This window comes from Pongo abelii, chromosome 8 (genome assembly GCF_028885655.2).
Source record: "Pongo abelii isolate AG06213 chromosome 8, NHGRI_mPonAbe1-v2.0_pri, whole genome shotgun sequence".
In the NCBI taxonomy this organism is placed as follows: domain Eukaryota; kingdom Metazoa; phylum Chordata; class Mammalia; order Primates; family Hominidae; genus Pongo; species Pongo abelii.
Genome location: NC_071993.2, coordinates 24,359,075 through 24,384,987, shown reverse-complemented (window position 1 = coordinate 24,384,987; position 25,913 = coordinate 24,359,075). Strand labels below are relative to the sequence as shown.

The 25,913-nt window shown below is 42.5% G+C and overlaps 1 protein-coding gene across 13 annotated transcripts in view; it reads right to left on the bottom strand.

Moving 5' to 3' along the window:
- The window catches only part of KIAA1217 (KIAA1217 ortholog), a 380,568-nt gene that overhangs the window by 317,511 nt on the left and 37,144 nt on the right, over window positions 1-25,913 (bottom strand). For all 13 annotated transcript variants that reach the window (XM_054522069.2, XM_054522071.2, XM_054522074.2 and 10 more), the window contains exon 2: window positions 16,900-17,183. In XM_054522069.2, the coding sequence (XP_054378044.1) occupies window positions 16,900-17,183 (284 nt within the window). The remainder of the gene's footprint in view (window positions 1-16,899; window positions 17,184-25,913) is intronic.

The following is a 25,913-nucleotide window of genomic DNA, read 5'->3' as shown; positions in this document are numbered from 1 at the left end:
TCATAATTAGGATACTAAGATCCTAACTAAATGAAGCCACGCTGAAAGGATTTATTTAGTAGATGAGCCTGAAAGTGCATACTGGATTGCAAAGGGTCAATGCAGACCTTCTGCAGATCCTCCGAGATACGGAGTTAACAGATGGTACTGGAGTCTGGGGTAGTTCAGACAGAAACATCAGCACAGCAGCAGCCTTGGAGAAGCAGTATGTATTTAGCTGCAGGCTGTATTTAGTCCTAGAAGGACTGCACAGAACAGAGTTAATGCACTACAACTCAGGGTTTAGCCCTCAAAACCCCAGGGCAAACAGATCTCTAGGATGTAGATAAGGCTAATGAAATAGCAACTCTTAAGAAATATCTGCAATCTGAAGTTCTGGTCTAAAGAAAAACTGTCAAACATGAAAAAGGTAGAAAACAACAGATACACATTTCGTAAGTCAAGACCACACTACGAGTATCACCAAAAGATAAGAATGCTTGGATTCTTTAATGAAACATGGACCCCAACTGTGGTAATTCTCTAATGCTAAACCCTTGATCTTTGGCTCTGTGTTTGATTGTAGTTGTTACTTGTTTTTAGAAATTATCCATTCACGTTTTGTCAACTGTTGCTATGGTGCAGAGGGGGATGGTTAATTTCATGTTTCAACTTGCCCAGGTTATGGTGCCCAGTTGTTGGGTCAAACACCAGTGTAGATGTTGCTGTAAAGGTATTTTTTAGGTGTGATTAGCATTTAAATCAGTAGACTTTGAGTAAGGCAGATTGCCCACCATAATGTGAGTAGACCTCATTTAATCAGTTGAAGACCTTAAAAGCAAAGACTGAGGTCCCCCAAAGAAAAAGGAATTCTGCTATTGGTTCTGATATTCTGAAGAACTGTGACTAATACAGCTGATACCTCCAACATGTATCTGTCTAGTCTTGTTTTCTGGCATAGGGTCCAGTCCTATTTTATCTCCAATTGTCTAACAGTCATTTTCACTTGGAGCAACCACTGTCATTTCAGATACAGCTTGTCAAGACCTAAACTCAAGCCATTGTTTAGCATTTAAATAGCATGAGGCACATTTAAGAGAGAAGAAGAATAGACGTACAGTACTTGCTGTCAAATTAAGATGGAGGAATATAATTAAGTCCATCAGTTGTTACACTAAGTGCTAGTGGATGGAATTTCCCATTAAAAACAGACTAACGAATTAGGCTGAAAAGCTGAAAAAGCAAAGCCAAGTTATTTGTATGTAGTTTTTTTTTTTTTTTTTTTTTTTTTTGAGACAGAGCAATTGCTCTGTCACCCAGGCTGGAGTGCAGCGGCATGACCTCGGCTCACTGCAACCTCTGCCTCCTGGGTTCAAGCAATTCTCCTGCCTCAGGCTCTGAGTAGCTGGGACTATATGCATGCGCCACCACACCCAGCTAACTTTTGCATTTTTAGTAGAGACAGGGTTTCACCATATTGGCCAGTCTGGTCTCCAACTCCTGACCTCAGGTGATCCGCCTGCCTTGGCCTCCCAAAGTGTTGGGATTACAGGCGTGAGCCACCGCACCCGGCCAATATATATGTAGTTTCTAATAAACATGCTCATTACAGGTTGAGTAACTGTTATCCAAAATGCTTGGGACCAGAGGTGTTTCAGGTTTCAGATTTTTTTTTTTTTTTTTGATTTTAGAATATTTGCAGTACATAGCTATCAGTTGAGCATCCCTAATCCAAAAATCCAAAATCTGAAATGCTCCCATGAGCATGACCTTTGAACATCATGTTGGTGCTCAAAAAGTTTCAGATTTGGGAACATTTCATTTTGGATTTTCAGATTAGGGATACTCAACCTGTATTAATACAGAAACGTTGAAAATGAATGATAAGGCATACCTGACAGATGCAAACAAATGTAAATCAAGAGTGAGAATATTCAAAAAAAGTTAACAGACACTAAACAGAATGAAGAGGTCATCTGGTAATGTTAAAGACATAACTTATAAAGAAGGTGTGATCGTAACTAAAAACCTGTGAAACAGAAATTCTTACGAATGCAGGAGAAAAAGATAAAAATACAATGATATGGGAGACTTTGTTATACTTTGCTCAGAAGTGAACAACCTTAAAAAATAAAGACTGAGAAGAAATGAATAATACAATCAACAAACCCAATATATATGTGTGCGTATGTATGTGCATAGAATACAGAATAGATAATTGTCCATGAATATCTATGCAATACTGATGGTGCATTTTATTCTAAGAAAAACTTTGTAAACTAATCTTTAAGTGAAATTTAAAAGTAAGAATTTTAGAGATTGCATTCTCTGATCACATCTAACAAAATTATAAATGAGTAATGATAGCCTCAACTACTTGGAAATTAAATACTAAATTAAATATTCCTGGATCATCCCATACTCAAATCATACCCAAAGGTTTGTTCTGTTTCCACTAAAGAGATATCTCTTTGGCAGTGCATGCTATGGTTTGGATATTTGTCCCCTCCAAATCTCATGTTGAAATTTGATCCCTAAAGTTGAAGGCGCCTAATGGGAGGTATTTGAGTTATGGAGGCTGTTGGATCCATCATGAATGGGATGAATGCTCTCCCTTAGGGGTGAGTGAGTTCTCACTTTATTAGTTCCCATGAGAACTGGTTGTTAAAAAGAGCCTGGCACCTCCTCAACACTCTTGCATCCTCTCAGACAATGTGATCTCTGAGGCTCCCCTTTTGGTCATGAGTGGAAGCATCACAAATGGACTAAGAGAGGGCAGATGTTTGGTTTTGTACTTTTTGTTTTTATTTATTTATTTTATTGAGACAGAGTCTTGCTCTGTCACCCAGGCTGGAGTATGGTTATGGTGGAATGATCATGACTCACTGCAGCCTTGACTTCCCAGGCTCAAATGATCCTCCCATCTCAGCCTTCTAAGTATCTGGGACCGTAGGTATACACCACTATGCCTGGCTAATTTTTCTTTATTCTTTTTTTTTTTTTTTTGTAGAGATAAGGTTTCACCATGTTGCTCCTGAGCTCTGGCAATCCACCTGCCTCAGCCTCCCAAAGTGCTGGGATTAATGAGCTACTGTGCCCGGCCTTGTACTTTTTATATAATGTTCAATGCCAACCTCAAAATGTAGATCCCTAATAAATAAATAAGCATTTGAATGAATTAATCCAAGAACATAACTGCAGGAAGAATGAATAAATGGCAAAGGCTCAAGTTTGATAGGAAAAGACAGGAAGGACAATTTGGACATTTGCAGTATGAGTTCTGCATCTATGCACTGGACTGAATCACACTGGTCTTTTTTAGATCCCTCAACACTGAAAATTTCCATCTAATTTTGTGGCAATTTCCTCTAGCTGATTACCACTTTCCAGGTGTCTCCTGACACTGCCTAGCTAGACTTCGGTTCTTGCCTTTCCATACTTCCCCACCTACCCCCAGGCACTCCTTAGCAGGTTTTCTAGTAGAATCTTATTTTGATTTCTTGCAGAGCTTTCCTTAATATAGCACTGTTCTCAAGATATGTTCTCTTGCTCTCCCATATCACTAATTAAAATGAAAGCTAATGCTGAGGTTGGTGGCACCCAATTAAACATGGATCAAAAGCGATGTGTTATGAATGATCCCCATTTAGGATTCCTTTGCTGTTTTTCTGCATTCCGGGTGATTAACGTCAACTGTAAGTCAATTTTGCAAGTAAAACTACAACCCCTGAATTTAGTCTTTTCAATTGTTCAGTCTCTGCTGCAAGATGTCCTACTATGTAATGGTCCAAATCTTCTGAGATGTACTTTGATGACCTTTGAGTCACAACTCAAAGTGTCAGTCCTCGGTGGGGTGCAGTGGCTCACGCCTGTAATCCCAACACTTTGGGAGACCAGGGCAGGTGAATTCGCTTGAGGTCAGGAGTTTGAGACCATCCTGGCCAACATGGTGAAACCCCATCTCTACTAAAAATACAAAAATTACCCAGGCGTGGTGGCACGTGCCTGTAGTCCCAGCTACATGGGAGGCTGAGGCAGGAGGCTGAACCCTGGAGGTGGAGGTTGCAGTGAGCTGAGATCATGCCACCGCACTCCAGACTAGGTGAGAAAGCCGGACTCCATCTCAAAAAAAACAAAAACAAAAACAAAACAAAAAAACACCCAAGAGTGAAAAATAAATCAGTCCTCCAGGTATCACATCCAAGCTAGCTCCTTCATCTCATCCCTTGAGGAACATCATCTCTCTTAGATCTTAGGCTCTTCTTTCTGTTCATTTTTTTTCTTTTTTACTTTTGTTTTTCATCATACCCAAATGTAAATGACTATTGTTTCTGATCATTGACCACATTCTGATTTTCCTTAGACATATCTAAGATTATCTGGAATTTCTCTGAGGACAAGAGATGTTTTTCTACTGATTTGATCCTATCATATTCTTTGCTCACGGGCCTCTAGTATTCCATTAAATATACACTCACACATACAATATTATAAATTCTCCAGCTATGACTTTGATTCTGTTATGACACCATACTCTTTCATGTGCAGTTGTTGCTCTGAAAATGGTTTTTTCTCAGTTTTCACTTTCTGCATACTCACCACTATGTATGCAACTGTTTCTTTATTATTTACTTATTTATTTTTGAGACAGAGTCACACTCCATTACCCAGGCTGGAGTGCAGTGGTACGATCACTGCTCAGCTCACAGCAGCCTTGACCTCTGGGCTTAGATGATCCCCCCAACTCAGCCTCCCAAGTAGCCAGGACTACAGGCACGCACACTACTGCTTCTTCAGCGCCAAACTCCTTTTCATCTCCAAGTTATTAAAGGCAAATCCAACCAGGACACTGGCACTTCATCCATTGCAGGATGAGCGTTAAATCTCATTCACACTCACTGACACGAGGCAGACTGGTCCCCAGTCCAGTGTTTCTTTTCCTTAGCATTTCAGAACATCTTTCTGTTTCATCCCTCATCAGAGAGGTGGTCTGATCTAGAAGTTAAGAGCAAGGCTCCCACAGGAAGATAATTGGATTTAAATACTGGTGCTGCCACTTACTTGCTGTGTCTCCACAGACAAGCCTGAACTGCTTTGTGCCTCAGTTTCCCATTCTGTTAACTATAGTTAATAGTAGTGCCTACCCCACACCTGTAATCCCAGCACTTTGGGAGGCCAAGGTAGGTGGATCACTTGAGGCCAGGAGTTCACGATCAGCCTGGGCAACATGGTGAAACCTCGTTTCTACTAAAAATGCAAAAATTAGCCAAAAATGCAAAAGTTAGCCAGGAGTGGTTGCAGGCACCTGTAATCCCAGGTACTTGGGAGGCTGAGGCAGGAGAACTGCTTGAACCCAGGAGGCAGAGATTGCTGTGAGCCAAGATCGCACCTGCCAAGATGCATTCCAGCCTGGATGAAAGAGCAAGACTCTGTCTCAAAAAAAAAAAAAAAAAAAACAAAACAAATAGTAGTGCCTACCCAACAGAGTTGTAGAGAGGATGGACTATACTACAGGTTCGGCATCCCTAATCTGGAAATTCAAAATCTGAAAAGCTCTAAAATCTGAGATTTTTGAGTACCAACATGACACTCAAAGGCCATGTTGGAGCATTTCGGATTTCAGATTTTCAAATTAGAGATGCTCAACCAGTAAGTATATAATGCAGATATTTCAAAATCCGCCCCCCCACCAAAAAAAAAAAATTGAAATCTGAAATATTTCTGGTCCCAAGCATTTCAGATAAAGGATACTCAACCTGTAATACATGTAAAGAGAAACAGCACGGCAATTTTAGCTGATGGCAATAATACGTTCTCCTTACAGTCTTTTCCACCATTATAAATATTTGTTGAGAAAACAGTGCTAAAAAAATACTGAGCATGTTACTGGCTTTCTCTGTGTTCTTCATAGTTTGTATAAGGATATTTCTTCCCTCTTCCTATTGTGGCTCATTAATTTTTTATTAATTTATTTTTTATTTCTATATGTTTTTGAGGAATAGGTAGTATTTAGTTAAATGTAGTTAAATGAGTAAGTTCTTCAGTGGTGATTTGTGAGATTTTGGTGCTATTATTATTTGCTGTGCGCACAGTATACTAGAGTTCTTAATTGCTAAAAAATTTATGTCCTTTACCCCCAAAAGTTTAGGTAAGAAACTGCTCTGAGGCTGGGTGCAGTGGCTCACGACTGTAATCCCAGCACTTTGGGAGGCCGAGGCGGGTAGATCACGAGGTCAGGAGTTTGAGACCAGCTTGGCCAATATAGTAGAAACCTTGTCTCTACTAAAAATACAAAATATTAGCCAGGCATGGTGGTGGGCACCTGTAATCCCAGCTACTCGGGAGGCTGAGGCAGGAGACTTGCTTGAACCCGGGAGGCGGAGGTTGCAGTGAGCTGAGATTGTGCCATTGCACTCCAGCCTGGGTGACAGTGCGAGACTCTATCTCAAAAGAATAAATAAATAAATAAAATAAAAATAAAAAAAGAAACTGCTCTGTAAACTCATATTCAGTCATTAGTTCACACAACTAAGTAGCTGCTTCTACTAAACATGGCTATTCTCCCATCATTTCGCCATTGGATTAGAATAAATTAATAGCTCTGAAGAGGAAATTCTTAGCTGAGTCTAGTTCCATTTCTAAACTTTTTACTTACTTATTTGTTTACAAAACATGCCTAGTTTTTCAAAACATACACTTCCTACAACATTAGCTTTTTATCCAGACCTTCACCGTGGCCAAAGGCTGAGACTTACTGAACAGTGTATAGTATAAATGTGTCTTTAGTTTCAATTAGCTTCACTTTTCAGCCTTCGTCGGCAGGTACCTTCATAAATATAGATGCATATATATAAATTTTGAATAGACAGATATAGATCAGAGCCAAGACAAATATGACAGATGCATATCTAATGAATTTGGAGTTTTTCACACATAACAGAGGGTAATACGTTTATTCCCCGAGGTATAAACTGACTCCCTGAGATCTACAGCATACAGCATAATCCATGCTGGAGTTCTGCAATTTGATTTGATACAATTAAGTTCATCAAAAATAAGTCACAAAGACATAGATGCCATTACTTATAGATAGAAATATCTGTTGCCTATGTCCTGAATGGTAATGCCTAGGTTTTCTTCTAGGGTTTTTATGGTTTTAGGTCTAACATTTAAGTCTTTAATCCATCTTGAATTGATTTTTGTATAAGGTGTAAGGAAGGGATCCAGTTTCAGCTTTCTACATATGGCTAGCCAGTTTTCCCAGCACCATTTATTAAATAGGGAATCCTTTCCCCATTTCTTGTTTTTGTCAGGTTTGTCAGTGTGGCGATTCCTCAGGGATCTAGAACTAGAAATTCCATTCGACCCAGCCATCCCATTACTGGGAATATACCCAAAGGACTATAAATCATGCTGCTATAAAGACACATGCACACGTATGTTTATTGCCGCATTATTCACAATAGCAAAGACTTGGAACCAACCCAAATGTCCAACAATGATAGACTGGATTAAGAAAATGTGGCACATATACACCATGGAATACTATGCAGCCATAAAAAATGATGAGTTCATGTCCTTTGTAGGGACATGGATGAAATTGGAAATCATCATTCTCAGTAAACTATCGCAAGAACAAAAAACCAAACACCGCATATTCTCACTCATAGGTGGGAATTGAACAATGAGAACACATGGACACAGGAAGGGGAACATCACACTTCGGGGACTGTTGTGGGGTGGGGGGAGGGGGGAGGGATAGCATTGGGAGATATACCTAATGCTAGATGACGAGTTGGTGGGTGCAGCGCACCAGCATGGCACATGTATACATATGTAACTTACCTGCACATTGGGCACATGTACCATAAAACCTGAAGTATTATAATAATAATAATAATAATAATAATAAAAGAAAAAAAAAGAAATATCTGTTAATATGTTTATATTCTGTATAAATGCCAATGACGTCATCGTACAGATAAATTGCTAGGTATAACAAAATTGATAAAATAATCAATTACATTGGGAGAGCTGATGAAACAAACTAGAGCAGGAAGATTTTAGTCTTAAGCTAGATTCCACAGCCAAAACCTGAATACAACAAATATCCCAGTGGGTACTAGAACCAAGAAGCTACTATGAAGCGAAGTGACATATGCCACTTCCAGGCCAATATATTTAAGAGCGTGTATACAACCCATCAGCTCTGTCTCTCTCTGTCATGGTGACCAGGAATCCATGTGTTGAGACGGCGTGATCGCAAGAGGGAAGTAGCCAGAATTCCTAAGTCATTGTGAGAGTAAGATTTGCATGTGTAAGGAATAAAATGTTTCTGTGTCATACTAGAAAATACCACAAATATTAATAAATCACAGGGTTAATTTGTTAAGTAGCATAATCTATTAGGTTGGTGCAAAAGGAATGGCAAAAACCACAATTACTTTTGCACCAACCTATTAGACAATCCTGATTAATACATCAGCTTTAAGACATGCTTCTCTTTGCAGCTTTCTTATGATAACTTATATTTGATTTGTTGTTGTTGTTGTTGTTGTTGTTTTAAGAAGGGGTCTCATTCTGCTGCCCAGGGTGAAGTGCAGTGGTACAATCACAGCTCACTGCAGCCTTGACCTCCCGGGCTCAATTGATCCTCCCACCTCAGCCCCCCAACTGGCATGAGTCATCATGCCCATCTAATTGTTGTATATTTTGTAGAGTAGGGGCTTTCCCATGTTGCCCAGGCTGGTCTCAAATTCCTGTACTTAAGTGATCCACCTCAGCCTCCCTAGGTGTTGAGATTATAGGTGTGAGCCAGCTCTCCTGGTCTCCAGAGCAGTTTCTATACAAACACATTCAAAGGAGGGGAGGGTTGAGGAGGGGACCCTAAGGAGGCCTGAGGGGCAGTCAGACAGCAGCAAAGCCCTGGTCTGATGGGAGAAAACAGAAGAATGACCTCTTGGCCTCACTGACCCTGTTTCAAATGCTCATATTGGCCGGGCACGGTGGCTCACGCCTGTAATCCCAGCACTTTGGGAGGCCAAGGCAGGTGGATCACGAGGTCAGGAGATCGAGACCATCCTGACTAACACGGTGAAACCTCGTCTCTACTAAAAATACAAAAAATTAGCCAGGCGTGGTGGTGGGCACCTGTAGTCCCAGCTACTCGGGAGGCTGAGGCAGGAGAATTGCCTAAACCCAGGAGGTGGAGCTTGCAGTGAGCCGATATTGCGCCACTGCACTCCAGCCTGGGCAACAGAGCGAGACTCTGTCTCAAAAAAAAGAAAAAAAATGCTCATATTGGTGTTCATTTTCTTATCTCCTTATTTTTGCCCCCTATAATGTTCATGTTAAAGAATAATCCCGGCCAGGTGCGGTGGCTTACACCTGTAATCCCAACACTTTGGGAGGCCGAGGCAGGTGGACCATCTGAGGTCAGGAAATCGAGACCAGCCTGGCCAACACAGTGAAACCCCGTCTCTATTAAAAATACTAAAAAATTAGCTGGGTGTGATGACGGACCCGTGTAATCCCAGCTACTTGGGAGGCTGAGGCAGGAGATTCGCTTGAACTCAGGAGGCAGAGGTTGCAGTGAGAAAAGATCATGCCATTGCACTCCAGCCTGGGTGACAGAGCGAGACTCTGTCTCAAAATAATAATAATAATAATAATAATAATAATAATAATCCCTTTACATCTCTCTTACTCTTTGTTGGACATGTCAGATTTTTTAGGTTAAAATGTTATTATTAGTTTCTCTTATGATCTGATAACATCAGATAAAAGAATCCACATAGACTAACTGAAACCACAAAGTAGATTCTATACACCAAGTAAGTTAGGTAGAAATTCTGTGAGTAACTGGCAGTAAAGATTGAAAAATTAATTTCAGAATGGCTTCTGAGACTAGGAGTGGAAAGTTGGTTTCTGCAGGTGAGAAGCCATCAGACATCTATTCATTAGTGAAGACCTAAAAAATAGCATTTCCAAACTGTGCAGTTACACAGCGACCCCAACTGTGAGGAATTGCTGGACTACAGATCGTTCTGAACTCAGAGTTTTTAAAAGAAGCAACTTTCTTTTTATATAAAATACAGATAGGAATCTATTTCCTATGGTTATTGGTTATTTAATATGCTCTGGAACGGAGTAAGATTTGCCTTTATTTATTTATTTATTATTATTATTATTATTTTGAGATGGAGTCTCGCTCTGTCACCCAGGCTGGAGTGCAGTGGTGCAATCTTGGCTCACTGCAACCTCTGCCTCCTGGGTTCAAGCAATTCTCCTGCCTCAGCCTCCAGAGTAACTGGGACTACAGGCGTGTGCCACCATGCCCAGCTAATTTTTTGTATTTTTATTTTTTTAGTAGAGAGGGGGTTTCACCATGTTAGCCAGGATGGTCTTGATCTCCTGACCTCGTGATCTGCCCGCCTCAGCCTCCCAAAGTGTTGGGATTACAGGCGTGAGCCACCGCGCCCGGCCAGATTTGCCTTTTTAAAGAAACGGCAATGGAAGTCATGTCTATGGCTCTATTGCTTGACCCAACGTGATGTATACGAGGTCAACAAACTTTGGAAAAATTAGAGGTGGAAGAAAACCTTGAAAAAAACCAGGTCCATAGGCCCGTAATGAAAGAAAAGACCATAAACCAGAAATTATTATTATTATTTTGTTTTTCTTTCCTGGAGACCTCCTCTGAGGACAGGAAATTCTGGCCCTGGTTCAAATGTTGGCTTCTTAACTTAGGGGAAAATTACTTAGCCATTCCTAACTTCTTAGTTAAGAAATCTCTTCTTTCTGACTGCTCAAACTGCAATCAATCATTCAGTTCTGTGGCTCTGTACCCCTTCTCTATCTGTACCATCTATCACATTGTAACTGTATTAGAAATAGTGGCTCATTCCTTCACGCAACAGAAATTTTGGATCTAGCCTAAGCTAGGTTGTGTAGTCCTTTATATGCTGAGTTTACAGAGGCGAAAGAAGAAATGGGTGGTAAGACAAGGTTTCTACCTTCAGAAGATTATTCTAGGTGAGAAAAAGAAATGTAAAAAAAAATATGTAATGCAACCCGATTAGATGCTACAATGTAAGTACTGCAGTACTGCAACGTTATGACCATCTCAGAAGGCATGACATCTGGGCTGGATCTCGAAAGACTATTCTTTATATGTGAATGCCTATTTCTTTTACTGAATTGAAGACAGGGTTAAGTCTAATGGTTTGCATTCTTCTCAAATACCTTTACCATGGTAGGTGCCAAATAAATATATATGGGATAAATAAATAAAATAAATATGAATACTAAGCACTGAATGAAAGAAAAATACCAGTTTCAGAAATGTAATAAAGTTATTCTTTAACAATGGAAAAAATTAACCTCTTCAGGTGCTCAAATATTTGTTGACAAAAAAGTCAAGTGAGGCCAGGTGCAGTGGCTCATGATCCCAGCACTTTAGGAGGTCAAAGCAAGAGGATCGCTTGAGGCCAGGCTTTGAAGACCAGTCTGGGCAACACAGCAAGACCCTGTCCCTACAAATAATTTTAAAAACTGGCCAGAAGTGGTGACATGTGCCTGTAGTAGCTACTCAGGAGGCTGAGGTGAGAGGATCACTTGAGCCCAGGAGTTCAAGGCTGCAGTGAGCTGTGATCACGCCGCTGCACTCTAAACAAGAGTAAGATCTTGTCTCGAAAAAATAAAAAAGTCAAATGATTGGGCCAGGCATGGTGGCTCACGCCTGTAATCCCAGCACTTTGGGAGGCCAAGGCAGGCAAATCACGAGGTCAGGAGATCGAGACCATCCTGGCTAACACAGTGAACCCCGTCTCTACTAAAAATACAAAATATTAGCTAGGTGTGGTGGCAGGCGCCTGTAGTCCCAGCTACTCGGGATGCTGAGGAAGGAGAATGGCGTGAACCTGGGAGGCGGAGCTTGCAGTAAGCCGAGACTGTGCCACTGCACTCCAGCCTGGGTGACAGAGTGAGACTCCGTCTCAAAAAAAAAAAAAAAAGTCAAATGATTTTAAATACTAATTTTAAAATAAGAGCCTCTGATACTCTTCTTTGGGAAACTAAAAACCAGAATATTATCACGCTAAAAGCTGCCAGTGAAACAGTAAAAGATTCCATCGTTGTATTTCTCAGTGCTCCATGATGTAGATACTATTGCCCTTTGACAAACGAGGAAACTGAAACAGAGAAAGATTAAGCCATTAAGGTCGGGTGCAGTGGCTCACACCTGTAATCCCAACACTTTGGGAGGCTGAGGCGGGCAGATCACTTGAGTTCCAGACCAGCTCCATCTCTACTAAAAATACAAAAATTAGCTGGGTATGGTGGTGCACACCTGTAATCCCAGCTACTTGGGAGGCTTGAGGCACAAGAATGGCTTGAACCCAGGAGGTGGAGGTTTCAGTGAGCCAAGATCGCACCACTCCACTCCAGCCTGGGTGACTGACAGAGTGAGACTCTGTCTCAAAAAAAAGAAAGAAAAAAGAAAGAAAGATTAAGCTATTAGCCCAAACCATAGAATTAGCATATTGTGAAGGCTGGATCCTGATCAGTCCCGCCTGCCTCCAGAACCAAGCCCTTAGTTGCCGGGCAATGAGGCTGTACAGCCTGACTGCCCTGCACAACTAAGGTTATGCTGATAAGAGTCCTTAACGATCACAGCTACTATTATGCAGATCAGCATTATGTTGCAATAAGGGCCACCCGCATTTTTTGAAGACTGTAGAAGGGAGTTAAGGTGACCTCTTAGCCTTTCAATAATTTTAGACTAAAGGAAACTCTTGACCAACATATTTTTTAAAGACAAACAGAAGTTTTGCAACTGTGAATCTTCCAGTGTTTGAAGTCAGATTTTGAAACATAAGGCATGCTCTCATTCTTCATATGTTTAATAGCAGGAAATTAGAACCTAGATTTTCAGTCGGGTATGATGAAGCACTCCTGTACTCCCAGTTATCTGGGGGTGGGTGGGGTGGGTGCTGGGTGCTGGGGTAGGAGGATTGCTTGAGCCCCGGAGGTTGAGGCTGCAGTGAGCCATGATCATGCCACTGCACTCTAAGCCTGGGCAACAGAACAAGACCCTGTCTTCCAAAAAAAAAAAAAAAAAAAAAAAAGAACCTAGATTTTAAGAGATTTCATGTTAGATGGCAGATACATCATTTTCAACATCTTATTCTCTATCTTGCTGATTGGCTCTCTTCTTATCAAGGATACTTCTCTGAGAGGAAGCCAGAAAAACAGCCACCAGAAGAGCATCTGGTATTAAGAGCCTCAGTATCTGGAGGAGAGCATCAGATGTGTGTTATCTGACTTCCTTCTTACAGCTGGCTGTGTAATCTTCCTGCAAAGGAAGCCTGGGATAATCCATACTGAGAAGGTCCAGGAGGAACAAATGGCATTGCAGAGAGGAAGACAGGAAAGAGGAAATGGGTGGTAGGAGAAAAAGAGTGGAAAAGGCAGAAGATGAGATCATGTCTACAGCAATTTCATAGGCCGTGTCTACACTGATCTCTGGTGTTTACAATGCTGGTTGGGGTTTGCTTGCAGAAGTGCAGTGATAGTGTTAGGGGCGTTTGAACCAGAACAACTCCATCTTAAATAGGAGCTAGGTAAAATGAGACTTACTGGGCTGCATTCCCAGACGGTTAAGACATTCTAAGTCACAGGGTGAGATAGGAGCGCATCACAAGATACAGATCATAAAGACCCTGCTGATAAAATAGGTCACAGTAAAGACGCCAGCCCAAACCTACCAAACCAACATGGCCACAAGAGTGACCTCTGGTGGTCCTCACTGCTACACTCCCACCAGTGCCATGACAGTTTACAAATGCCATGGCAATGTCAGGAAATTATCCTATACGGTCTAAAAAGTGGAGGCATGCATAATCCACCCCTTGTTTAGCATATCATCAAGAAATAACCATAAACATGGGCAACCAGCAGCCCTCGGGGCTGCTCTATGGAGTAGCCATTCTTTTATTTCTTTACTTTGCTAATAAACTTTTGTCAGCATGGTGGCTCACACCTGTAATCCCAGCACTTTGGGAGGCCGAGGCAGGTGGATCACCTGAGGTCAGGAGTTCGAGACCAGCCTGGCCAACGTCGTAAAACCCTGTCTCTACTAAAACTACAAAAATTAGCTGGGTGTGGTGGTGCATACTTGTAATCCCAGCTACTGGGGGGCTGAGGCAAGATAATTACTTGAACCTGAGAGGCGGAGGTTGATGTGAGTGGAGGTTGCAGTGAGCCGAGATCGCGCCACTGTACTCCAGCCTGGGCAACAGAGCGAGACTCCGTCTCAAAAAACAAAAACAAAAACAAACAAACAAAATTCTTGCTCTCACTTTATGAACTCACCCTGAATTCTTTCTTGTGCGAGATCCAAGAACCCTCTCTTGGGGTCTGGATCAGGACCCCTTTCCTGTTAACAAGAGAATAAAAATGTATACATAGATTCACGCATTAAAATTTCTCTCCTTTTGGAGGATCAGCTTGGAGTACAAAAGAGGCAGAAAGACAGAATGTGACTTGTTCATCCCTCATTATCCAGAGAAGGGACAGCTGGCCAGCCATGGCAGAACTAGCAATGTATGTAACAGCAGATCAGAGCTTGAGAACACCAAAATATATTCATTACTCCTTTCAACCTTAATTATAATTAGGCTCCCCTTGTAATTGTTTTAACCAAAGCCACCATTATTACAGCAATAGCAATAATTATAACACTACAAATAAGAAGCGTAACAATAATCATTATTTTTGACATGGAAAAATATACCATTTTTGACAGGCCAATATTTCTCAGCAAAATTGATACTTTTGTTTTAGAGACGGGGTCTCATTTTGGGGCTTCAGTGATCTTCCCACCTCAGTCTCCTGGAAGCTGGGACTACAGGTGTGTGCCACCACACCCAGTTAATTTTTTGAAAATTTTTTGTTGAGATGGGGTCTTGCTATGTTACCCAGGCTGGTGTCAAGCTCCTGGCCTCAAGTGATCCTCTCGCCTTGGCCTCCCGAAGTGCTGGGATTACAGGCATGAGCCACCGTGCCCGGTCCCTTTTTAAAATTATCAAAAAATTAATCATTAGCCCATCTTTACAGCAACAAGGATTCTTGTTCTTTTCTCCTCTTCTGGGTTTACTGACTGTTGGAAGTGTGAACAAAAAGCAAACATGAAGTCCATAAAGCACGTTTCATATTTTTAGCCACTTAGATAATGATTCCCTAGAAGAGAAGGTTGAATTTAAGGAAGAATATGAGATTGAGAATAAAGTATAGATTTCAATTATTCGGGCTGATGCCAATCTCCATTTCCATGGATAATCAAACGCTGAGTGAGTTAGACATAATTTTTGCACCTAACTGGGAAGACAGCAGACTGAAAACACTGAGCTTTTTCTCCCTTGTGTGGAAATCGGTATCATCCTGCCCTCCTTCTCACCCCCACCCATCACATATATGGTTAAGTGCCTTCTGCTTCCTTCCCTACATTCTCCATACTCAAAGGTCAATCCGATAACACGCCAATGAGGTCAGTAGAGGAGGCCTCATATCTCCTGTGACCCCAAACCTGCTCTATCTGCTAAAAGTAATTGCACACAGCCAAGAAACAAAAACATCCCTAGCCACATTGGGTAATGTCTGTGTGGCTGTCAGAATAACCAGAGGAAACACGTAGGTGAAGAGAGAAAGCTAGCACAAAGCAAGGCATGCAGAAGGAGCACATCTGTGATTCAAAAGAAAAAAAATGCCAGGCACAGTGGTTCATGCCTGTAATTCTAGTACTTTGGGAGGCAGAGGCAGGAGGATCACTTGAGGCCAGGAGTTCAAGACCAGCCTGGTCAATAGAGGAAGACCCCGTCTCTACTACCAAAAATAAAAAATGAGCCAGGCATGGTGCTGCATGTCTGTAGTCCTAGCTAGTCAGGAGGCTGAGATGAGAGGATCTTGAGTGCAGGATTTCTAGGCTGCAGTGAGCTATGATCGCACTACTGCACTCCAGCCTGGGTAATACAGCAAGAATCCATCTTCAAAAAAAAAAAAAAAAAAGGCCGGGCACGGTGGCTCACGCCTGTAATCCCAGCACTTTGGGAGGCTGAGGCCGGCGGATCAAAGATCAGGAGTTCGAGACCATCCTGGCTAACACGGTGAAACACCGTCTCTACTAAAAATACAAAAAATTAGCCGGGCGCAGTGGCCGGCGCCTGTAGTCCCAGCTACTCAGGAGGCTGAGGCAGGAGAATGGTGTGAACCCGGGAGGCGGAGCTTGCAGTGAGCTGAGATGGCACCACTGCACTCCAGCGTGGGCGACAGAGCAAAACTCCAGACTCCATCTCAAAAAAAAAAAAAAAAAGAAAGAAAAAAGAAGAAGAGCAGAAACAAAACCCTAATGTCAGCTGTTTAAGGAAAAGGAGTTACCACAAGTCTATATCTGTAAGCTCTATTTTACCCTGAAAATAAATTTATGTAGTTGTATATTCAATCATTCGCTACTTCATTCATTCACAGTGCTAAGCACTCCGTGCTTTCAGGGTACACAGTAGTTGGTGCCATGCTTTCCTCAGTAAATAATACCCCTTCATTCCCTGCACTTTAGATGTGTTTAGATGTGTTTGTGGTTGAACTTGGGAACACTCTTTTGGGGAACTGCATGCTCTCTAGGCCCTTCCTCTCTGGCCTGGCCTCCTGTTCTCTTGCTCTATTGGCAAAGAAGATCGAGCTTGCAGGCAGAAGTTTTCTACACCTGGCTTCCTCCTCCCAAGGCCCCAAAGAGATCCAGAACAACTAAATAGTACGCACAGTCCACTAAGCTATCCTTCACCTTTTACAAAGAAGGTAAGTTTGCTTTCCTCAATGTTCATTAAAGAGCGAGCTACACAAGGAGAAATGAGAGCGTATTTGTACCTGGTCTCTCAGCCTCTCTTGGTGACCCATGATTGCAGAGGCGTGGTGGGGGTACTTCTGCTTCAGATGTTCTAGGAACGCTTCTCTCTTCCGATCCATCTCAGATGTTTGCATTCCCAGTATTTCCTTGGAACTTCGGGGCCCCCCTAGGGTGTGTCTCCTTGGGATATTGCGGGAAGACTTGGAAACTGAACCACGACTGTTTCCATTAGAAAGGCGTTCCTTGGTTCTGCGGCATTCTGCATCTTCTGGTGATGTTACATGCAGATTGCCTTTGCCTTGTTCTGAAAGACAAAAAGATTCGGTTCACAATTAATGATTTCACACTAGAAGTCTCATTTGCAGAACACCAAGAGGGTCTGCAGCATTTGTTAATGTATGAATGTTAACTTCGCAAATCTTTTTTCTTTTTCTTTCTTTTTCTGCTTTGCAGCAGTCGGGAGAAAATCCACAATCAAAGAAATATGAAAAATCATACTTTAGAAATAAAGATGTTCATTGGGCATGGCGGCTCCTGCCTGTAACCCCAGAACTTTGGGAGGCTAAGGCGGGAGGATCGCTTGAGCCCAAGAGTTTGAGACTAGCCTGGGTAACATGGTGGACCCCTATCTCTACAAAAAATTAAAATTAGCCAGGCGTAGTGGTGCACGCCTATGGTCCCAGCTTCTCGGGAGGCTAAGAAAGATGACTGCTTGAGTCCAAGAGGTCAAGGCTGCAGTGAGCTATGATCGTGCCACTGCATTCCAGCCTGGGTAGGTGACAGTTGTGAGACCCTGTCTCAAAACATAAAAACAAGAAAACCCTCAAGAACACTTGATTAGGCTACTTGTGTGCAGGCAATATGGTTATTCCTTATCCTTGTCTGTAATTATAGAAAGAGTTAATGCCAGTGATTCTGAGTATTTCTGTATTTTTAGTAACAGTTTCATTCTGGTAACAGGATTGTTATATAAGCTCAGTCGGGTTTCTGAAACATTTGCTTCATCACCAAGAACAAAAATAGCTATCACCCTGTACGTAAGTAATTATTGACACATGTGAACCATTTGAAAATTTTATTTTCTCATATTGGCATAAACCAAGCAAGCATAAGAATATCATCAGAAGTAACAATCGAGGGCTGGCCAGGGTGGCTCACGCCTGTAATCCCAGCACTTTGGGCAGCGAGGTGGGTGGATCACGAGGTCAGGAGATCAAGACCATCCTGGCTAACACAGTGAAACCCCGTCTCTATTGAAAATACAAAAAAATTAGCGGGGCATGGTGGTGGGCCCCTGTAGTCCCAGCTACTCGGGAGGCTGAGGCAGGAGAATGGCGTGAACCTGGGAGGCGGAGCTTGCAGTGAGCCGAGATCGTGCCACTGCACTCCAGCCTAGGCGACAGAGCGAGACTCTGTCTCAAAAAAAAAAAAAAAAAAAAAAAAAGTAACAATCGAGGGGTTATAAAGTAAAGGCTTAGACAAATTTTACTTGAGGTGGACTTTACCTAAAACACAGTGAAAAGGAAGAGCAATGGTATGTCCTGATAGCCTGGACCTAAGACATCCTGCCTTCTGAGCTGGCTTTGAAGGGACAAGTTGGTTTCTGCTAAGAACAGATCAACCAAGCCATACGATGTCAATGCTGAGAGTGGGGAGCACGTAAAGGGAATCTCCATTCATCCTCGATGGTTGGGAGATGGAGTGTCAGGTATGAATATTCCAGCTAGCTGAGAAAAGAGAGTTACTTTTTTAAAAAAACCAGTAGATTAGGGAGAAAAAGTAAAACATTCAGAAACACTTCAGGAGTTAGACAGGTTCTCTTCATGAAGTCAGGCTCTTCATGAAGAACAGTTCTTATCATACAGTATTGCTGATAGGCAGAATAATGTTTCCTTGTCCACTGAATTCCCTGGAAAAAGTACCAGGCTGGATCTCAGGAATCTTGGCTTTAATCCGGCATTTAGAACAAATGATGTGACCTCTCTCGGTCTCATTCTCTTCGTGAATAAAATGAAGATGACTGAACTAACATTAGGTATGCAAAGAGCCTCCTACCTCTAAATCTTTTAAAACTATTCTAATTTTTTTTAAATAAATTTCCAATAGAAGCATATTTGCCAATTATTTATCTTTACAAGTTAAGTGCAGAAAAATACAGATTTAATATTTGGGAGTTCTGCTCAGTTGAATCCCAGATAAACAGAGAACCAATCCTTCACGCTAGTTTTGCAAAGCAACAGGTGTTGAGAGTCTAGGCATAAACCAGTTTCCTTAAAGCAATGTGACCAACACTCTTTCCCTTGTCTTTGCCTAGAAAGATCTGTGTATGGAACTCTAGGTATAGATGCCTGTTGGTTGGGCAGAGAAAATGTTTTAATCTCAGGCTGGTTTTCCTGTTCCAGTCTTCTAACCCTTGATGTGTGTTCTCGGAATAATTCTTCTTGTTTACCCTTCGATTCTCATTACATTGCTAATTATAGCATCTCCATCAGACACTGATGGGGAACCGGAGGAAAAGCACAGCCAAATTAGTCAATTCTTCTACTTTTCATTCGTTTCAGCAGTAAGTTTACAAGGAGAAGAAGATGGAACTATTGGTTTAAAAGATATTGGGGGCTAAACTGTCATTTCATTTATTTAGGTTGCCCTTCCAACACTTAGATTCACATCATGGCTGCCTTTAAAATGATCTCTTCCTTAATAATATAGAAATAACAGGATCTACTGAACAAAGCTAGATGCAGAAAATGCTATCTCTCAGGTTAATAAATACCTGTGCAATCTGAAGAGGTTTAGCTTTATCTGTTGAGTGCTGTGCATGTGTTTCATATCAGCCAAAATTGTTGTATACTTGATATAACACTCTTGCTTTTTTTTTTTTTTTTTTTTTTTTTTGAGAAAGGGTCTTGCTCTGTCACCCAGGCTGGAATGCAGTAGCATGATCATGGCTCACTGCAGCCTTTACCTCCTGGGCACAAGCAATCCTCTTGCCTCAGCCTCCTGACTAGCTGGGGCCGCAGATGTGTGCCACCAAATCTGGCTATTTTTTTTTTTATTTTTATGTATTTTATTTCATTTTTTACCTTTTTTTTTTTTTTTTTTGACACACAGAGTCTCACTCCATCACTCAGACTGGAGTGCAGTGGTGCGATCTCAGCTCACTGCAACCTCTACCTCCCGAGTTCGAGCAATTCTTGTACCTCAGCCTCCCGAGTAGCTGAGATTATAGCCGCGCGCAACCATGCCCGGCTAATTTTTATATTTTTAATAGAGATGGGGTCTCACCATGTTGGCCAGGCTGGTCTCGAACCCCTGACCTCAAGTGATCTGCCCGCCTCAGCCTCCCAAAGTGCCGGGATTACAAGTATGAGCCATCACACCCAGCAACACTATTGACTTTTAAGTGGAATTTGAAGATTAGTTTTGACATTATTAAGAAAATATATTTTAAGTTATCCAGGACAGCTAGATGAATTAACAGGACTGAGCCTCTGGAAAGGTGATTTCTTATGCAGGCATAACACACATCTGTCTACATATATACATACAGCCATACAGATAAACATCCATGCATGTCCAACGGCAACAACAGGGCAGAAAGTCGCATTCTGCCTTACTATGCCGCACAGGCTCATATGATCTATTCTGTTTCATCCAAAGAGCATCAAGAGAGGTCTAGACAGCCAGGACAATAAACCCTCTTTCTTTTTTGAAATGAGTTGGGAAGGGAGATGGAAGGGGAGAGTTTTGGGGGTCAGAGCCAATCTTCTGTCCACATAAATCTTTGAGCAGCCCTGACTTACTGGACTAGACTCATCAGATCCCTGTTTTTTTCCTAGCACTTTTCACCTCATGTTGCTTTTCCATTTTTTCTCTTTCTTGTGGATTTTTCTAAAATATCTCCAGTTGCTTAGCAAGGATTGATGCGATTTGGAGGAAAGGTACAAACGGCATCAACCACTAGCAAGGCTAGAAGGCTCAATGTAGCCACTTGGCAAACGTCAGATTGCCTTCGGAGCTCAATCCTTCCTTTTGTCTCAGTTTCATGCCTTGTGCCTTCCACCCAATGCCCGGTGCTCTAGCATCCTGTCTGCCTCCCCTCCTACCTCAAGGCATCTGCTCTCCTGTCACCAGCACTCAGAGCCACCTAACGCCACTTTCCACACAAAGGCACTTCACCCACATCTGTAACCTGAGCCTTTTCCTCGACAAGGCTCAGCTCTTGGAGGCTTCAAGCCCCACACCTGAGGGAGAAGCAACAACTCTGCCATTCCAGCCATTTAAGGAGAATGTGGTCTTTTCAGCGGAGAAAAACTAAGAACGATTACAAACAAGAGAGGGATCAGGCAGAGGATATTTAGTCACAATTCCACAGCCATGTTGTCAGAGATCTGAGCCTGGCCAACTCCTCATTATCCACATGAATAGAGAAAAGCTCAAGTGTGGATTATCCAAGCCATCAAAACAGAAATACAATTCGATTTCTTGTTTGGAATGCGCTTTGGTGTTAACATTTAAATATGGGTGTGTCTAGCTGTTTGCTATTCTGGGAATCCTTGTCAAACAAAATAATGAAGCTGTAGCATGAAGGCAAGGCTTGGGCTTGCTGAAAGGCAGTCCTGTTTCCCTTTCCTGCCCCTCCCAGCCTCTGCAGAGCCCAGGGCAACTCCTCTTGGGAGCTCACTTCAAGCAGGGCAAAGAGCAACATAGGAGCTTAAAGCCGAGTAAAATCCCTGGAATATTCCCTGGAGAAGTGAGGACAAGGCAGGCAGAAATGCTAGACGGACACTCTTCAGGAATCCAAGGGGCTCGCAGGCTAGGATTTGGCATTCTGGAAAGAAAGCATAGAAAGTAGGGGCTGGCGAAGACACCAAACACTCAGAGGCTCATGGAAGATGGGGCGTCCTCAAGGAGAAAGCCGCACTGCAAGTCCTGCAGGCAGGCAACTGCAGGTGCTGCCAAGGCCAGCTTCTTGGCCACAACTCGGGTTACTCTGGCTGGGTCAGCTGACCTGCAGCAAGGGATTTGGGGCCTTGCATCACTCAGGCATTCCACACCTGCTCCAGAGCCAGCAACAGTGTTGACGGCTTCCCTGAGATCCTATTCCTGGGTCAAGATTAGGTAGGCCACAGACTCTTAGGGAAGGCATCCCTCACTTCTTTCTAGTGGCTTCTGGTTAGCTGTCTCCTTCTCAATTGTGCTGAGAAGCTCTCTTCTCATAGGGAGCATCATAGGGAGTTGCTGTTTGGTCTGGTTGTACAACCACTCTGGATGTACTGTGGCAGAGACAGCCCGATGTGTTCGACCAGAACGCTCTTCTGCTGCACACAGAGGAAGACCACATTTTCCAGCCATCTCCATCTCCATGGGGCCTTGTACTAATTCCAGTCAATGTGTTGTGGGCAGAAGCCATGTGGGCCACCTTTTGTTGGGGCCCCTGGACCTCCTGAATAACCTTCCACGTTCTGTCTCTCTTTACTCTTTGGCCAGTTGAATACAAAGGATCCAGCATAACCCTCCAAGGCCATGGGGGATGGCATAGTGACAAGGCAGGAGGAGCCTCAGCGGCCACCCAGGAAATCCACCTGGCCACAGAAATCACACTGTGCTGTGTGTGAGTGAGCAATTAACCTTAATCATGCAAAGCCACCAAGATTAGGGGGTGGTTACAACAATTAGCCTATCCGATTAATACACATAATCGGTTAGCAGGCCGCAGGATCCTACAGCATCCCTCAGTTTTCAAGCTCCCTTGTTTTTTTTCTTTGTTCGTTTTTAGAAACAGGGTCTTGCTCTGTCACCCAGGCTGGAATGCAGTCATGCAATCATGGCTCACTGCAGCCTCGAACTCCTGGGCTCAGGTGATCCTCCTGCCTCAGAATCTGGAGTGGCTGGGACTACAGGTGCATACCACCATGCATGGCTACTTAAAACAATTTTTTTTTTTTTTTTTAGAGATGGGGTCTCACTATGTTGCCCAGGCTGGTCTAGAACTCCTGGCCTCAAGTGATCCTCCTGCCTCAGCATCCCAAAGTGATGGGGTTAGCTGCCTTGTTACTATCATAACATATATACAAATCAGCACAGAAATTACAGCTGAAACCAGGTCATTACATTCCTCTATAGTACCTTAAAATTTTATCAATGATGAAGAGGATTTCTGGTATAGATCTTAGACAAAATAGAGACAGGAGCTCCTCTTCCCAGAAAAGCATTTTGTGTCAAGCACTGATTGATTGATTCATTCATTCATACAACTATTTCTTGACTGCCTGAAAGGAGTTAGGAGACGAAGTGTCAAGTAGATCAAGTCAGACTTAACGCCCTCATAGAGGAGTCCACATTTGAAATAGAGAGGCCAACCACAAACAAATCATATAGATTCTAAATGTCACGTAACAGTAAGTGCTTTGAAGAATGAAATGTGATACGGGTACAGAGACTGAGGGGGCTGTGTTAGAGGAGGATTCTGCATATCTGATTCCCCAGGCTTGCACTTGATGGGAGGCTGCCAATCAGAGGGTGGGGAAGGCAAGCAGGTGGGCTGATAGCACTTCACTTGCATAGAGGTTTCAAGATCTTAGGAACCAGAGCAAAAGCACACACATCAGGACTGCTGTGGACAGAGTCATCCCAAGGAATGCCTATGCCCCAGGGTCACACTGAAGAGCCCATGGGCTTCAAAGAGAATATGATACAGTTAGATTCATGTTCCACCAATAATTGTTGAGTGCCTACTCTGCAAAGCACACTATGTGCTACACTTCCCCATTGTTATTTACCTGGTAGCCGGGCTATTCGGCCACGGAAGCTTCATTGATTAGAGCTATTCTTAGGGTGATCATATACCCCAGTTTGCCAAAACAGCTCTGGGTTACAACTGTTGTCCCAGTAAATTTATTTGAGTGTTCCCTTTCACTCTCAAAAGGATCTCATTTGGACAATAAGTTACATGATCACCCCAGGGATCCTTATCTATAGCAGGATAATAAACTCAAAGTCCCGAAGTGGTATAATTAGCCTTTCATTCAACAAATGATTATTGAGTGCCTTCTACAGTGCCCGGTGCTCTGTTAGGTTGCCCGGTGCTCTGTTAGGTGCTGGAAATGCAAACGTGAATAAATAAGACATGGTCCTTGCTGTGGAATATCACATTGTCATCGGGTAAAACAGATACACAGGCAGACACAAGAGAGAATGCAATGATAGAAATGGACTTTATGGGTGATGTTAGCATCAGAGATGTTGCTCTCCCTTGCGACACTCGTGCTCACTGGGAGAACTAAAAATGAAGCCATGCTTCTCTACAGCATCATATTCACCCAGAACTGAACAGGATTTTAAAAATCTAACTTGGATTTTTATTCCACTTTTGCCATTTTTTCCAGCCCTTCCTTCCAATCTCCCTGACCTCTAGATGCTGGACTGCCTTGGGGGGCCATCCTTTGGACTTTTTCTTCTACACACAGATTCAATCTTAGGGGATCTCTCAGTTCTCAGTCTTCCTTCAGCTCTAGTGATTAATATCCAAATTGCAATCAACATCTCCACTTGGATAGCTGATAAACTTCTCAATCCTAATCTATCAAAAGATTGCTCCTCAGACCCTCAAACCATAAACACCCTCTCATCTGTTCTTTGTAAATACTCCCCCACTTAGGCAAATGGCAACTCCGTTCTCCCAGCTGCTTACACCAAAATTTTGGAAGTTGTCTCTGACTCCTCTTTTTCTCTTACATCCCAAGTTGAATCCTTTAGCAATAGCTTTTGTCTTGTCTTGTTTGTCTTTTCTTTTTTCCTCTCCTCTCCTCCCCTCCCCTCTCTTCTTTTCTTTTCTTTTTTCTTTTCCCTTCCTTCTCTTTCTCTCTGTCTTTCTCTCTCTCTTTCTTTCAGAATCTTATACTGTTACCCAGGCTGGAGTGCAGTGGTGTAATCATGGCTAACTGCAGTCTCAACCTCCTGGCTGAAGTGATCCTCCTGCTTCAGCCTCCCAAGTAGCTGGGACTACAGGGCACTATGCCTAGCTAAATTTTTTTTCTAGAGATGGGGTCTCACTATGCTGCCCAGGCTAGAGGAAATGCTTTGGGCATTACCTTTAATACACACCTAGAATCTGCTTGCTTATCACTGCCTGCTAATCACCACCTGGTCCAAGCTAGCCCTGGTTCTTGCCTCCTTGGCTGCAGAAGCTTCCTAAAGGCCTCCCTGCCCTTCCCTCAACCCTACGTGGGTTGTGCTCAATACGGCACCCAGTATTACCCCATTTAAAAAGACAAATCCCTTTGTAACTCACCTGGGCAACATAGCAAGACCCCTACTCTAAAATAAAATAAAATAAAATAAAATAAAATACAACCATGCATGGTGGCATGTCCCAGTAGTCCCAGCTATTTGGAAGCTAAAGCCAGAGGATTGCTTGAGCCCAAGAGTTCAAGGCTGCAGTGAGCTATGATCACACCACTGCACTCCAGTCTGGGTGACAAATGAGACCCTCTCTAAAAAAAAAAAAAAAAAAAAAAAAAAAAAGAGTAGTCCCACCTGCCAGGAGATTCCCACCTCTTTCAAAACAAAAGCTCTAGTCCTTACAATGGTTTAACGGGCCCTAGGTGATTTGGCCTGGGATTACCTCTCAGTCTCTTTTCCTACGATCCTTCTCCCATGTTCTTGCTGTTCTTTGAAAACATTAGATTCCCGCTGTTACCTCTCCCGTCTTTGTTCAAATATCACTTCAGTGAAGCTCTTTCTAATAATCCTATTTACAGTTTCACTCCCTATTCCTTTTCCTGCTTTATTTTTCTCCATAACCTTATTTCCAACAAATAGGGTTGCCAGATAAAATACAGGACAGCTCAGTTAAATGTGCACTTTACATAAATAATGGAGAAGTATTTTTAGCATAAGTATATCCCAAATATGGCATGGGATATACTAAAAAAAAAAAAAAAATTCACCGTTTGCCTGAAATTCAAATTTAGCTGGGCCGCCTGTATTTTTATTTGCTAAATCCAGCAATCCTGCCATCTAACATGCTATA